Source organism: Malaclemys terrapin, chromosome 3 (assembly GCF_027887155.1).
Source record: "Malaclemys terrapin pileata isolate rMalTer1 chromosome 3, rMalTer1.hap1, whole genome shotgun sequence".
NCBI classification, from domain to species: Eukaryota; Metazoa; Chordata; order Testudines; family Emydidae; genus Malaclemys; species Malaclemys terrapin.
Window position 1 is genome coordinate 60714501 of NC_071507.1, and position 17142 is coordinate 60731642.

Here is a 17142-nt window from a genome sequence, read left to right on the forward strand (position 1 = left end):
CTAGGCAGTCATTTCCCATTTTGTATGTGTGCAACTGATTATTTCTTCCTAAATTGCAAGAATCCCTGACCATCAACATGGACTGTGCTTTAATTCTTTTTGAGAAACCAGATCTCAGAATAAATTGGAAGAAGTCACATCTCTTCCTACACAGCAGATCCCATTCATTGAAGCAATTTTAGATTACCAAATTGGAAGAGCCTTCCCTCCAGAAGAAAAATTCCTAAAGATTCAGTCTGCCAATGAAACTCCAAGAGACTCAAACGAGATAGTTATGTTCTTCTTCAGACTGATGGGCCTCAGGGCTTCAGCAACGTATGTAACTCTAAACACTCACTTCAGAATGAGATTATTACAGCATTGGCTAGCAAGAAATTACCAGCCAAGTCATTTGCATAAAGCTGTCTCTTCCAAAATAAATGCTCTTTTCATTTAAATGGTGGAATCAGAGAAGCAACATTCTCAGGAGGGTGTCATTCAATCTTCCACTCCACTATCACTTCAGATGTATTCAACTTGGGATGGGGCGCTCAGTTCAGCGAACACAGTCATTGGAACCATTTTGAGAAATATCTACATATCAGCATGATGGGGCAAAGGGCAGTCTAACAAGGTCTCAAATCTTTTCTACCTCACCTACAAGATTAAGCAACTGAAGTAGTAAGTGACAACATGGTAGCTATGTTCTGTATAAACAAACGGGGAGGAGCTCATTCTTTACAGCTCTGCAAGGAGGCTATAATATAATAGGACTGGTGCATTCATCACAGCATTTACCCTATAGCATTCCATCTAGGAGGAAAAGACAATATTTGGCAGATCATCTCTGCAGGGATGGGGAAGAAATACAAGAATGGTCCCTGAAAAAAGACAAAAAATATTTGCTGTCTCAGGGCACCCAGAAATAGATCTTTTCACAAAAAGACACAATGTGAAATGCCCACAGTTCTGCTCTGTGATTCAATGCTTGCTACTTCCCATTAGTGATGAATGAGGAGAGAAGCTGTGCAGACAGAAAATTATCAAGTAAGAAATATCTTACTTATTCTGTTAGCAGCTTCTCTGTTCATTCAACCCACCTTGGTAGTTCGGTACATGATCAGAATACAAATTGAATTTTTTCTCAAAAGGAAGACTTAGACATATAATTGTTTTAAGATTAATTAATATATCACGTTGTTGTCTTAATGCTAATAATAGGCTGCTGGAGTATTTCTGCAGTTTTAAAAGGACTTTTATGAAGGTCTGAACTGAAGGGTGGGGCTTAGTCCTGGAGTCCTAGCAAATATGTTGGACTGCATCTGAATTCAGTAGGTGGGGAGCATTAACCTATTAGTGAGGAATGAGAAGAGAAGCCATGCAACAGAAGAAGGGATTGAAGGCAGAGGTCTAAAACAATCATCTTTTCTGGAAAAAAATCTACTTTGTCAGATACTATCTCTTTTCTCAAAAACTTAGAGTAGAAATTGTTTAACATCAATACACATACTAATAAGTACCTGGCAATGAATACTTTTTTAAAGTTTTCTTAGAATCTTTAATTTCATAAATTGTCTCAAATATAGATATCAGCTCCTGGACAGCATCTTCTATGTGCATACTTTTGTGGTTCAGTATTTCAGCCCATTCTTTGGTGTAAGTCTGTTAAAATATATACAGTAAGTTACCTTAATACAGATTGTCAGTTGGACATATGTTTAGTACACTGAATATGTATTTAATAAGGGTAAAAGAATACACAAAATTAATGATTTTGCTCTCAGATCATCTTTTCTAAAAGGTTCTATTGCAATAGGAAAATATTTAAAAAGTGTATTTACTGCTAATGAATGTTAGCCAACTGAAAGCCTCAGAGATTGGAGACTTTTTCTTTTTTACAAAACAAGAATGTATGAATAGCAGTGCAAGCTTCTCTGACTGTCATGTGCCTTAATCCTGATGGTTTTATGGTTGCAGAAAAAAACTTGAGTGTAAAGGAAGCAGCAATGTGTGCTTGAATTTACAGAGAGCCTGAAATAATAGTTCTGAGGCATGAATGTTAACTTAGATGCCAGTGATAACATTTTAAATGTCAACATTGTTTACTATTTCACTGCTCAAAGCATGTAAGAAAAGAGAGGATGCATTATATTACAAAGACTTAAAATATGGATACGTCATTAAAGCCACATCAGGGCTGAAAGGGGTTGATTGGTTTAATTTTCTCAGCTTTCTAAAGTTTAGAGAACATTGCTGTAAAGATTTTTTTTTCCAGCTCTCAAATCTTTCCTGTGGCTCATCTCTGAACCCTCTCAGGTGTAATCAGACTCCACAATAGCAAGCAAAAAGGTGGTTCGTCTAATATATATGGACAACTCATCTTGAAGAACCACAGTAACTGTAAGGTAAGTAAGTAACAGTTTCTTCTTTGAGTGCTTGCCCAATATATATCCTTTTTTCTATATATATTCCACTGATGGTGAGTCACAAGTAGCAACCTAATTTGATGGAGCTGACATCTCTGATGTATGACAGCCCTGACAAAACAAGTTTCAGATTGCAATATTTCTACTAAGGCTGTGTAAATATATGTATTGAATGCCAAGTAGTCATCCTACATATATTTCTGCTAAGGGCACACTTCTCAAAGAAGTTGTTGTATTAATTTATGTGGAATATAAGGACTCGGAATTAAAGATTTTAACATGACTTTCTTACTGTCCTATATTAAACAGCATTAAACAAGGTTCGGGGTTTGATATACCGAGATCTCAACCTGCTTAGTACCATGGCAAAGATATTAAAAAATATAGGGGAAAAAAGGAAAAAGTTAAAGCATTTGAAATGTAAAGTATTAAGTAAGGCTTTCATTTTAACAGTATCTCTTATTCCCATTCCCTTTAGCTATAGAGAGTCTTTAGAAGGCAAAAATCTCTTATTTAACAGTCTCTTAGATTATATGAATGATGGTCATAGGTGTCCTTTGGGAAGGAAAGAGAAGTTAGTTGAGATGGGCTGGAGCTGTCATCATTGCTGTTGTTGAAGTCTGATCCTATTTTCTAGAAGACAAAACAAGACAAATACACACTAGAGGGAAGAGAAAAGAACAGCAAAGATAGAAAATGCAGCTCCTGTTTCTGGCATTGACTCTTACTTGCAACCTTACTGCTGGAGAAACACAGGCATGGCACATGGTCTTATTAGCCACTCAAACATGGCAAACTTGTTCCATGGGCTGTTTAGGTCATTGCTTTTAGCTGTGTTTCTCTAGTCACAAGCTTACAGGAGTGTTGCAAAATATAAGGCCCTGGCTGGCTAAGACAGACTCTTATTAGACAGAAGGCAAAAGGCGGAGGATAGGAAAGAGAAGATATAAGGTGGGGGGAAAGGACACACTGGGAGTGGAGGGTGAGTTACAAAGTCTCACATCCCAAGTGTTGTTGGACTTGCTGTGGACACAGATCATGGGAAGTTCCACCTCAAAGGTTTGGTGTGGAGCAGCCCCTTGGCCCCTGATTGGCTCCCTGACCTATATAAATCCAAGGGGCATTCCAGGAGCATCCAGACAACAGTATGGAGCTTCTGTAGCTGCCATGATTGTTCCTATTCTATGCTCTTGAATTCCTAGCTTGACCTCAGCTTGTTTTAGACTTCGCTTCCTGACTTGGCCCCTGAAACCTGACTTGGACTCTGACCCTTGGTATAGACGCTGGTCTGGAACTATCTACAAATCCCTCAGCTACTCTTAGCCTCAGGTTTGCCACTGCTTTGACCCTTAGCCCTAACTGCCCTTGTTGGGATCCTGACAGACAGCACTGTGGTAGCCAGCTTTTCCCACAGAGTCTCTTCCTGAGGACCCCAAACAGGGCTGGGTAGGTGGAACAGCCCATTCCCTCATTATTTTGTTCACGAGTTAAGCCTAGTTTCCAACACACCAATTTTGATCCACTGATTACTGGTCTCACCTTTCTCTTGTTTACCAGGCAAGATCTTAACACAGTCCTTGAATTATAGTAGTCCTTTTAATTTAGACTAATTCAGTTCTTTCTGTCTTTCTTTTATATCTTCTCTGATCCACATTTGTTGTTACAGGTTATTGTAGCAGGAGCAACTGAAGGTGCTACAACAGCAGAATATCGCATATCCCAATAGCTCAGTGGTTAGAGCACCTCTTTAGAGGTGGGAGACCTTTGTTCAAATGCATTCTCGCCCTCTGCTGGAGGAGGGATGAAGGTGCAGGGCCGGGAATTGGCATCGCAGCTGGGGGTGGGGCCGGAGTAGAGCTGGGGATGGAGAGGGTCTGGATGGCGCTCCCTCCATGCCCCCTGTAGGGGCTGGGCCAGGACCACCATACCCCCCAAACATTCTTCTGCACCCCCATACAGGGGCATGCCCTGCACAGATCATGGGAAGTTCCATGGCACTGGAAGAAACCAGCTAGGGAAATTGAGTTGAGTAACAGGTTTGCTGCACTGGGGAACAAGAAGGAGAAATGGATAGAAGATGGGGTGATGAGGAAGAAAGGAAAAGAAGCAAGTCCCTGAATAAGAGAGGTGTGACAGGATCCCCAGGGTGCAGCCCAGGACTGGGGGACTGGTGTGCTCCCTTAACTCTCTAGCCTGGGCTGTCTCTCACAATGTTTTGCTAGTGACAAACCCTCCAGGTGCTGTTATCACTCAGCACAACTGCATTTGGAGCCCCACACCCACCTAGATTGCATGAATGCTTCCAGAGCCACTCATGAATCACACAGAGAAAAGCACCAGCCGAATCCCCACAGCTCCCAGCCTTGTATCTCAAACCTTGCATTACTCAAGAAAGGGTCTTGAGCAGTGCAAGTTCATTAATTGGTTCACCACTTCATCACTGGAAAGTGGATATACACCAGCCTTTGTAAACCTGAGCAGATTTACCAAACACTTCAGGCAAACTCACTGGTAAAGATAAACAGTAAAACAAGTTTATTGATTACAAAGGATAGATTTTAAGTGATAGTAAAATAGTCAGAGTGGTTACCAAAATAAAATAGAAGCACACAGTCTAAACTCTCAATCCTATTAGACTGGGCAACATCTAGATTAAGAAGTTTTTCTCACCCCACTGGATATTGCAGTTCATAGTACACAGGTTTCATCCCTGAAACCTGGGCTAGTCCCCTGTAGGAGTCTTCAGTCTTCTGAATGTCCTTGTTGCTTGCAGAGTAGGTGGGGGAAGGAGAAAGGCGAAGCATGGGGCCACTGTGTTCTGTTTTGTACCCTTAATCCATGTGCTTGGAGAACAGAAGTCCAGGCATGTCTGGTGGGCATTGCTGAGTCACCGGGCAAGGGTGAGCAATTCCCCTGGTGTGGCCTTCCACAAGTGAGTCATTGCTTTGTAGCTCCCTCGCTGGACAATGGCTGTTGATGGTTGTTCAACACCCGCATAGGCACTGGTTATCCCCCTGGTTATTGTCTTAGGGGAGCTAGTATCTGGGCGCTTCCCAACTTACAGCATGTTTTAGTGACAACCATACAACACAATCTCATAACTTCATATGCACTAATGATATACATATTAAGATAGAACAATGACTTTCAGCAGATCATAACCTTTCCCGTAATACCTCACATGGCATGCTTTATATGCAATATCACAATTATATACAAATGATGAATATGGAGTTTACAGACACTCCCCTGGAGTGCACAGTGTCACAAGATGAAGAGATGATGGAGACAGCCAGAAACTGGAGCCTAAAGAAAAATGAGGATTATGTGAAGGGGACTGAGAGAGAACATTCGAAGCAAGTGGAAAAACCTTGTAGGGAAAGGCTGGATGAATAATCACCTCCAAAAGTTTATTAGGAGTCAGCAGAGAGCCTATGGGGAATGGAAAAAAAGGGTTGATCAGCAAAAAAATGCTACATTGTGAAGGTTAGAAAACTAGGAATAAAGTGAGAATTGCTGTATAGTCAAGATTAATTTCCTTGGTAAGAGCTAATTCAACATAAATAAGAGGGTTTTTAAGATGTGTAAATAAAAAGAATAAGGTATTATGCAGTTGGGCCTCTATACTGTGTGGATGGGAAGGAGATTAAAGATAATTTAGGTATAGCCTAAAACTAAATGAATACATTGTCTCAGTTTTCAATAAAAATGATAATATGGAATATGTGAATGAAGGAAGAATGGCTAATGGAAATAGTGTCTACAACTGGATATTACCACATCTGAGGCAAAAGTAAAACTAAAAGAGATTAATGTACTCAAACTGGGGGGGGAGGGAGATAATTTCCATCCCAGAAAACTGAAAGAGCCAGCACATGTCACTACTAGACCAATAGCAAGGATTTTTAATAAATCTGTCTATTTGGGGATACTACCATATGTCTCAGGGTGCTCTACTCACCTCTGCATGGTGCTCCATCTTGTCAATTAGCTCCACCTGGTTTAGCACCACCTTTCTGGTCTTCCACCATTGCCGCTCTCCTCCCACTCATGGAGTCGCATTATGGCTGCTTTGTGACTCAGCCCTCTGGCCAGATCACACTGTGTTTTCTCCTTCCAGGGGAGTCTTTCAAAGTCTCTGCACAAACAGTGTTAGGCAGTCCTCACACCCATTGCCCCAGGGCCGGTGCTACCATTTAGGCAAACTAGGCAGTTGCCTAGGGCGCCAAGATATGGGGGTGCCAAAAAGCGGTGCCCCCAATTTTTTTTAATAGCATTCCTGGGCTGGGCTGCCGCACAGTCGCTGCTCTAGTTCTCCCACCTCCCAGGCTTGCAGCACCAATCAGCTGTTTGGCGCCGCAAGCCTGGGAGGGGAGGAGAATTAGAGTGGGGGCGGCGTGCTCGGGGAGGAGGTGGAGCAGAGGTGAGCTGGGGTGGGGAGCTGCCGCACGGCTCCCGGGGGGGGGAGAGTTGCTGGGGTGGGGGAGCTGCCACGGGGGGGGCACCTCAGGGTGGGGGAGGGAGGAGCTGCTGGGGGGGCGCCTCAGGTCAGGGGGGGCAGGGAGCTGCCGCAGGGCTGGGGGGGCGCAAGGTGGAAGTTTCACCTAGGGCGTGAAACTTCCTTGCACCGGCCCTGCATTGCCCTGACTATATCACTCCTGCAGTGACTCAGGCAGTCTGCCCTTCACTGCCTCAAGCAATACCACTCTACAATGGAGGGCAGGAGAACCCAGACCTACCCTCTACTCTCGTTTCCTATCCTTTTTCTCAGGGGTTCCTATCTCCCCTTCTTTCTCCCTTACCTCAGGGAGAGAGACTGCAGGCTTCCTTACCGTTGCCTCCCCCTCTCTTGCCAGCCTCCTGGCTTTACAGAAGTCCCACTTGTACCCTCACATGTGAGCTTCCTTCTAATTAGCACCCTCCACATAGCCTAAATTGCCCCCATTTGCAGTTTAATTATCTGATTGGACCTGCCTGGCCTAATTCAACTCTTTCAGGACTGGTGTGAGGAGTATATCCCATCACATCCTACAACTGAAGATGAACTAAGGTCCTACCTATATTAAAGAAATGGAAAACATGATCTGGGCAATTTCAGACCTGTTACTCTGTCCTCAGTAGTATGCAAGGTTTTAGAACAAATCGTGAAGAAAAGAATAATTACATTGATAGAGGTACAGGGTAAGGGGATATAATGCAACATTGGTTTTCCAAAGGTAGATCCTGACAGACTAACCTGATTTCCTTCTTTGAGAAAATAACTGATTTCTTAAATAAGAGAAGTGCAGTAGATCCAATATGCCTGCACTTCAGTAAAGCATTTGACACGGTGCCAAATGGAAAATTATTAGTTAAATTAATGAGGATGGGGATTAATACAAGCATTGTACAGTGGATAAGGAATTGGCTCAATGGGAGAAGGTAATGGGTTTTGCTGAAATGAGAATCAGATTGCAGAGAGCTTACTTCTGGAGTTCCTCAAAGATCAGTCTTGGGACTAATCTTATTCAATATTTTTATTAATGACCTTGACACAAAAAGCAGGACTGTGCTAACGACATTTGCTGATGATACAAAGCTGTGAAGCATCATTCAACACAGAGGAGGACATTATACAGGAAAATCTGTATGACCTTGAAGACAGGCGTGGCAGAAATGGGATGAAATTCAATAATACAAAGTGCAAGGCAATGCAGATAGGGTCTAATAATAATAATTTCTGCTACAAACTGAGTGCTCATCAGTTGGAAGCGACAGAGGAGGAGATCTAGGTGTTTGGGTCAAACACAGGATGACTATGAACCATCAATGTGATGCGGCTGTGAAATAGGCAAATGCAATCCTAGGATGTATTAGGAAGACATTTTAGTAGATACAGAAGTATTAATCGCATTGTACAAGGCATTGGTATGGTAAGATCTCATTTGGAATACTGCGTACAATTCTGATCATCTATGTTCAAGAAAGATTAATTCAAACTGGAACAGGTGCAAAGAGTTATGAGGATGATCAAGAGAATGAAAGGCCTATCTTATGAGAAGAGACTTGAAGAGCTTGGTAGTTTAGAAAGCTGAGAGGAGATATGATTGCTCTCTACAAATATATTGGGGGGGGGGTAAAAACCAGGGAGGTTGAATGGCTATTTCAGCTAACGGACAATGTTGGCACAAGAACAAATGGGTATAAACTGGCCATGAAAAAATTCAGGCTGGAAATTAGACTTCTAACCATGTGAGGGGTGAGGTTTTAGAACAGCCTCCCAGTAGGAGTTGTGGGTGCAAACAATTAGTTTTAAGAAGGTATTGGACAAAAATATGAGTGAAATTGTATGATGGGGTTGCTTGTGGTGATATGGGACAGGACTCAACAGCCCTGAAGCTCATTTTCAGTTTGTCTTATGTTCCTAAAAGCTCATGCTTTCGGGGTTCAGGCAGCCATGAGCAGGGGTCAGGAAGGGATTTCCCCCCCCCCCCACTGTATACTAGAGGATTTTTTTTATCTTCTTCCTCTGAGGCATCAAGGATTACCAGGGCTGGAGATGGGACATTGGACAGGGAGGGCGGGGCTCTGACGTGGCACCAAGCAATCTCTCTCTCAAGTGCTTGGCTGGCTGGTTCTTGTTCACATGCTCAGAGTCTAACTGAGCATCATATGTGAGGTCGGGAAGGAATTTTCCTCCAAGTCAGATTGGCAGTGATCTGGGAGGTTCGGGGGGTTGCCTCTCTCTGCCGCATGTGGGTGCAGGTTACCTGCCAGGATTATCTGGGATATCTCACTTAATAATTTCCCTGCCACTGCGAGCACCATGGGCACTGGTGCACCTCAGTCCCTCCTATTATCTGCCTATGGCACATAATAGTCTAGTCTCCTGTGGGTTGTAATACTTCGGTCTCATTTCAGTTGTTGAGATTAATACACAGGTACTGGATACTGTTGGTGGCCTGTGATCTACATAAGGTCAGACTAGATGATTTACTGGTCCCTTCTGCCCTTAAAGCATAAGGATATGCCCACACTGAAGAAAGAAAAAAAAAAAAGATCAGGTGGCTGTGAGTCTCAGCACCTGGGTCAACTGACTTGGGCTCACAGGGCTCATGCTACAGGGCTAAAAATACCAGTGTAGACATTCAGGCTCAGGTTAGAGCCCAGGCTCTAAAATCCATCTGCTCGCCAGAGACTAAATCTACTAAGTAATGGAATTTCTCCTGGGGTGGAGGGGGGGGGGTAAGTGTTTGCTGCTGTTGCATCCAGGACTGCTACTATGAAATGTATTGTTTGAGTGGGGGCTAGAATCAATTTTCCCGGTTGACCCTGACTCCCAGGGAGGGAACCATTCTGTTAAAGGGTGTTGACCACCTGTTAAGGAGCCAGTCACCAAGGTATGGATAAACTGACTTCTCACTTTCTCAGGTAGGCTGCTATTACAGGCATTTGTTGAATAATCTCATTGCTATGCACAGTCCAAAAGTTTGTACTGGTAATGGGAATTGCTGACTTGAAACCTCAGATATTTTTTCTGTGGGCAGGACAGAAGTATTACTATGAAAATATAAATCTTGACGATAGAGAACAGAGTACCAGTCCTGTGGATCCAGGGAAGGAATTATTGAAGCCTGAGTTACCTAGACTTGAGTCTGTGGATGAAGACATTCAGCTATCTCAAGTCCAGAATTGGGCACCAGACCCCCTATTTCTTTGGTATCAGAAAACAGGAGTAAAACCATTCCCCTCTAAATTCTGATGGAACTACTTCTACTGCACCAGGAGCTAGAAGCAATTATACTTCCTGATATAGGATGCTTTTGTAGCGAGGATCTCAAAAAGAGATGGGAAAGAGGGTGGGAGATGAGAAAGGTGTGGAACTTCATGGAGTATCCCAGTTCTGTTATCTCCAAAACCCAACAGTCTGTCGTTATGGTAATCCAAACCCCATGAAAATGAAAAAGGCAGGGAAATAATAGGCAGATCTACTCAAAGTTGCACAGAACTCCTGAGTGACAAGTCAAATTTCCTGCCTTGAGGACATAGCTGGATGTGCAGATGACACAGAGAATGCTGATGGGTTTTCTCCTCTGGAACCTCTGAAGCTTTCTTGGAAGGTTAGAAGATCTGTGTTGCAGGTACTAAGATTCACTTGGATAAGAGTGGTGTCAAGCTGGCTTCCTCTTTGAAGCAGGAATATATACTCCCAAGAATCTCAGTCTTGCACAGGAGTCCTTCAAAGAATGTAAGGCCTCATCAGTCTTGGAACAGAATAAATTACATCTCTCAAAAGGCAGGTCTTCTACAAGTAACCTGTATCTCCTAGAAATGCAGGAAGCTTGGAGCCAGATGATCTTACCATGAAGATCAACACTGCTATATCCAACACATCAAGAGCTGCCTGAAGGGAAAGATGTACTACTAGTTGACTTTCTGAAATTAAATATTCTTTCCTGCAGTCCTGTGGGACTTTATCAGTGAATTTGGAGATATTGTCATAGAATAGTCATATTTGCCCAATAATGCCTGCTAATTGGCAATTCTCTTTTGCAGGTTTGGCTGAAAATTCCAGTACTGAAGGCATCAGTACCATGTGTTTCAGTACCATATGACTGGTACCTGGCAATTTTTTACACTCTGAGGAGACCAGTATGAAGGTTCAGTGTCCAGAGCTTGAGTGGGTTGCAGAGGGACCCTTTCTGGGCCTAGTGATATCCTTCTCCAAGGCCAAAGGGGGAGCTCTGTTTTTCTAAGAGTCTTGTGAGAGAGACTTAGGGGATGAGATCTAGATGTCAGAATGTTTCTTTTTTCCCATCCACTGAGAGTCATTACCAATTGAGGAGGAAGCTTATTTTAATGACTTCCTGTCATTTCATCAGTTCAGTCCTCTGATGTGGAGCACTTTTAGATAATTGCTCCAGATTTTCAGCCCCAGTGACTCCAGGGTTTGAGGATGGATGAATTGATTTCTCAATCAAAAACATCTTCTGGTGTGCTTCTCTAGCTTTTGGTGTTGTCTTTGAGAAAGACTTACAAATTGAGCACCTGTCAATGTGGCCTTCTCCTAGACATGGAAGGCACTTAGTGTGCCTATCCTTGAAAGGCATTAATGCCTCATAGAAAGGGGCAATTCTTAAATTTTCATGGGGCTGAGGTATCTAGAGGTAAAATGTAATTATTTTCAACTGCCTTTACTCTGTCCAGGATGGAATGAGGATGTTGCCATATCTCTTTCACCAACCCATCCAGAACAGGTTCAAAGGCACTGCAAATATATTCAGTAGAGGAACTACTTGACAGTGAATAAAGAAAAGCCAGTGACTCTAGTGATCCATTCTAGAAACTGAAGACAGACAGGCTCATTGACCTCTTACCATAAGGATATTTTCTGATCTATGAAGACTTAGTGTCTTCCATATTTAAAAAAAAAAATCAGTTTTAATCATCCCAATTTGAGTGTCTCTCAGTCTCAAGCAGGCCCTCAAGAATGATAGACCAATGTGGAGATAAGAGAGAGCCTTTACTGCTAGAGCTCATGCCAACACCAACCAACTACCCAGAAACCATCATTACAAGTAGCAGCAGCACCAACTTTTTCACAGGCACCAGAATCTGAAGTGTGGGTTCTGCCATTGACACCACTGGCACTATAAATAAAGAAAGAATGGCAACATGAAGTTTAATGCAGTGAACTTCCAGTTAACAACTCAGGGTTCCCCAGATCTAGCAAGGGAATAATCTGTACTGCTAAAAAGCCTGAGCTGTAACTGCCTCATGTTACATTTCTTCTATTATCTGCCTTCTTTTCTTTTCACATCTAGCTACAGAACAGTAAAGAAAAATAAGTAGAAGTAAAATTAGAATTGAGAATTGATAGGGGCTTTGTACTTTCAGAACACAAGTAAAAAGACTAAAAGGAAAGTGGTAAGTCTGGTCTTTTTAAACTTGATTGAAAGACTTTGCACATCTTTGTGTCTCAATAACTGAAATAATAATATTTAATGTAAGGATTCTTCTGTAAGATGGGGAAGACCAGACATATGACAAAAATAATTAAGTTAATGAAGCTATTAGCTGTAGACCTCAATAAAAGATAGGTGTATGCATGCCATCTAGTAGTGATAGTTAAATAAATTCAAGTTCTATGCAATATTGCAATCTCAGTAGATCAAAGACATAAACCAAGGACTATAACTACAAAAAATATATTTACCTTTGCAAAACTGGTAAAGTTATTCAAAATGAAATATTTTAATCACAAAAAAATGCAGGTATGGTTAATACTTTTTAAAAATAAAAATATCATTATTTTGTGTTTCTCCAGAGAGGGAAAAGCCCTCTTCTAGATAAAAAAAGAATAAAATAAAAATGCATGATTTAAACATTATTTTCTAATGTACACAAAACACAAGGATTCAGATTCTAAGATGTAAAATGATGTATACCTCATTGCATGCCAGCATATCCTCCATTTTGATAGGACCATCCTCTGGCAGGACAATTAAAAGAGTATTTGATATGTCTTTCATTATTAAATCAATCTGCATTTCACATAAGTCATTAACCTAAAGAAAAGCAAAATTTAATTAACACTACATTTGTACCTCTAAAGTGTTATGCATCATTATTATTTATACCATGCCATCAGTATACCCTCGGTCTTACAGATAAATACTAATGTCAGTTCCTTGCCCCCATGAATCTATAATGTAAAGGCCTGATCCTACAAGGGGCTGAAACCCCTCTACTCCCATTGGCTTTAATAACAGCCAAAGATACACAGCTTCTCTCAGGAGGTATTCAGCATGTTGCAGGATCAGGCCTTAAATAAGACATAATACAACAAGAGATAATAATAAACTAAGGATAAGAGAAGTATAGACAGCTACAACATTGAAAGATAAATCTATCATGGTCAGTGTGAGGTTTGTAAAAAGCAACAGAGGGTCCTGTGGCACCTTTAAGACTAACAGAAGTACACCAAAGACTGATGTGTAGCAAGAGAAGAATACAATGGGCACAGACCACCGACCCAAACAGATACTTACTCCAACAGCTGGGGTGTATTTGGGGGAGGGTGCTGACATGCCTGATTTTCTAGGGGTGTGACGGGGCACAGCGGCCCCGCACTGGTACCGCAGGGGTTAACCCTTCCTTTCTAGCAGAGGAAGCCATGCCCCGGAAGCTCTGTTGGGCATGCTCCAACTGGAGAACAGGTATAAAAGCCTGCAGAGCTGCTCAGTCTGGGCTGACCACTGGAGGGAAAGGAGGCATGCCACCAACTCCTGAGGAGGGACAGCCTGCACACCAGAGGTTAGCCAAGCCGGGATGCACCCTGATGCCCAGATGGAGTACATCACAGGAGGGGAACAGACTGGAGGACCCCCCCAAAGTGGAGAATCCGGTGTCTATGGTAGGAAGTGACCCAGGGGAACTATAGAGGCAAACAGCATTAGAGCAATACAGACGCTTGGCATGTTGTGGGCGGATCCCTGCCGAGCTGGTGGCAAGGGGAACTTGCCACTAAGAGGGCCCTGGGTTGGGACCTGGTGGAGAGGGTGGGCCTGGGTCCCCCTACCACCACTCCCCAACACCATGAGGATTGTGTGGACTCTGGCCATTAGGCCACACTGCTCCAACATGGGGAGCAATTTATATGGGCCCTGACCATTGGGCCACATTGCCCTGAAACTTCAGGCGAGTTACCTGGACTCCAGCCGCTAGGCCACACTACCCTGCTTGTGAGGGGGGATTGTATGGACTCTGGCCATTAGGCCACAGTGTTCCAATGCAGGAGGCGATTTATATGGACCCTGACCATTGGGCCCAGATGTTTGGGCTGAGTTACCCGGACTCTAGCTGCTAGGCCCACTACCCAGACCAAGGGGTGATTGTGTGGAAGGAGGCCATTAGGCCGCAACCGGCCGCCCACAGAGAGACGGGCGAGTGAACTTGAGAGTGGTGAGGTTCTGACACCCCATCTCACCCCTGCCACAAAGGGGCAAGGCGGTGCCAGGCCTGCCACAAGGGGGTTTAGGGAAAAGTTTCCCCCAGGTGCTCCTGAGGAATGCTTTGAGGTCCACACATAGTGGGCTGATGGTCTGCTGAGGTTGTTGGCCGGGTCATTGCCCAGTTTTGGTAGATAAGAGCTATAGCTGCCATCTATTGTTTCTAAAATCTTGAGGCTTCAGGCAGAAAGGAGCTGACCATGCCCTCGTTTGCTATGTGGCATGATATATGGTAGTGGTGTTGTCTATCAAGATTTGTGGAGAGAGAGGCCCAACATTTGATTTAAAAAAATCTTCTAAATTAGATAGATTTCATGGAGCTCCAGGACATTTTTACAGAGGGATTCTTGGGGATAGAGGTTTTCTGCAGCTCTGTGCCTTTAAGAGTCCCAGATGAGCATCCCACATTACCCACAGTACAGCTAACAGGGACCAAGAAAGGGGATGCAAGACATCATGGAGTGGAATTCGATGGTGTAATCTTGTTTGCTTATTGAGAATCTGGTTGTGATAATCCCTCTCAATGCAGCAAGGAAATAAAGAAAGGTACTTGTAAAAAAAGTAAGAAGGTCCACAGGAGATTCCTTATTAGCCCTTGTCCTAACAGATACAGAAGAAGTGATCACAGAACTAAAAATTAATGGTAGCTTAGGTACAAGGATCATTACTTGATCACATGTGCAAGCAGAATAAAGTCCAGAAAAATAATACATATACTTGGTGTTTTAATAAGGCTAATTTTATAAAGCTGAAAACAATTATGAGCCAAATCACTTGGGAGAAAGAATTTAATCAGAAGAATTGTAATGGTAATTGGGAATCATTTAAGAACACCTTACTAGATGCCCAAAAAGCCACAGTCCTACAACTGAGGAAGAAGGCTACGCTCATAAAAAATCAACCTGGTTTAGAAGGGAAGTGAAGGCAGGGTAAATGAGATGACCTAGGTAATTACAGGCCATCTTAGCTGGATGTTGATCCTAGGCAAGATAATGAAGCTACTGATATGGGACTTCATTAATAAAGAATTAAACAAGGATAATGTAATTAATTCAAATCAACATGCATTTATGGAAAATAGATGTCGCCAAACTAACTTGAATATCTTGATGAGATTACAAGTTTGATTGATAAAGGTAAAGGTGTTGACGTAATATACTTAGACTTCTATAAGGCATTTGACTTGGTGATGCACAACGTTTTGATTAAAAAACTAGAATGAAGTAAAATTAACCTGGCACACATTAAATTGTTTAAAAACAGACTAACTGATAGGTCTCAAAATATAACTGTGAATGGAGAATCATCATTGAGCATGACGGTTTCTCGTGGGGTACCAAAGGGATTGGTTCTTGGCCTTACGCTATTTAACATTTTTATCAATGACATGGAGGAAAACATATCATCAGTGATAAAGTTTGCAAATGACACACAAATTGGAGGAATGGTAAATAATGAAGAGGACAGGACACTGTTCAGAGTGATACAGACTGCTTGGTAAAGTGAGCACAAGCAAACAATATGTATTTTAATATGGTTAAATGTAAATGTATACATCTAGGAACAAAGCATTTGGGCCATACTTACAGGACCAGGGATTCTATCCTCAGAAGCAGTGACTCTGAAAAAGATTTGGGAACCACAGTCCCCTCTTGCCTTAAACAATATGAACCTATAAATACTGTAGATGACTCCAGGACAAGATTGCAGTTCCTTGCACTTTGCACATCTGCCAGAAAGAGGAAGTCTTTTTCTTCAAGTCCAGAAGCTGTACCAAAGATCTAATAAACCACCTAAGAAGACGCCACAATACTCCAGGAAGAGGCTTTCTTTGTCATCTGAATCAGCATCTGCTGCATCAGGAAGGAAGCAGCTAGTTTGATGATCAGGTTAAGAACCATGGACCAGATCTTTCATAGAGTCATAGATTCCAAGATCTGAAGGGACCATTGTGATCATCTTGTCTAACCTGATGTATAACACAGGCCATGTAACTTCCCTAAATAATTCTGAGGACATATCTTTTAGAAAAACATCCAATCTTGATCTGCATATTGTCAGTGATGGAGAATCCACCACAGTCATTGGTAAATTGTTGCAATGATTAATTACACATACTGTCAAAATTATGCCTAAATTTGAGTCTGAATTTGTCTAGCTTCAACTTCCACCTATTTAATCATGTTATATCATGTAGATACTATGGCTTCACAATTCCACTGAAGTCAAGCAATCTTCCTGATGGTATTCTACCCTAAACCACATGCGAACAGAGAGGAACAGTGCTTTCACTCTTTGGATGTTAGACAGGCCCTACCTTTTTATATACAAAGGACCAAACCATTCCGCAGATCTACTCAGCTGTTCATAGTGATAGCAGAGACAATAAAGGGTCTCCCCATCTCCACACAGAGAATCTCATCTTACTTCATGCATCTGAGCACGTTATGAACTCACAAACATCTTGCCCACAGCTAATCTGACAGCTTATTTCACAAGTTCTCAGGCCTCCTCTGCTGCCTTCGTAGTGCAAGTCCCTATTGAGGACATCCTCAGAGCAGCAACCTTGTTATCGGTACACATGCAGTCTTGCAGTCAGCCTGTCCTTGAACTCCAAACCCATCTGCTGTACAATTTCTTGTAAGTCACCTACCTTGGAATGGACATGTGCAAGCACTTGAAGAAGAAAAAATAGTTACTAACCTTTCCATAACTGTTGTTCTTCAAGCTGTGTTGCACATATCCAT

General features: G+C 42.4%; 1 protein-coding gene across 1 annotated transcript in view; it reads right to left on the reverse strand.

The window, feature by feature from the left end:
- Window positions 1–17142, reverse strand: part of DNAH8 (dynein axonemal heavy chain 8) — a 581193-nt gene that overhangs the window by 407172 nt on the left and 156879 nt on the right. The window contains exons 22-23 of the mRNA XM_054024546.1: window positions 12833–12952; window positions 1500–1641 (exon numbers count right to left, since the gene is read on the reverse strand). Of these exons, the coding sequence (XP_053880521.1) occupies window positions 1500–1641; window positions 12833–12952 (262 nt within the window). The remainder of the gene's footprint in view (window positions 1–1499; window positions 1642–12832; window positions 12953–17142) is intronic.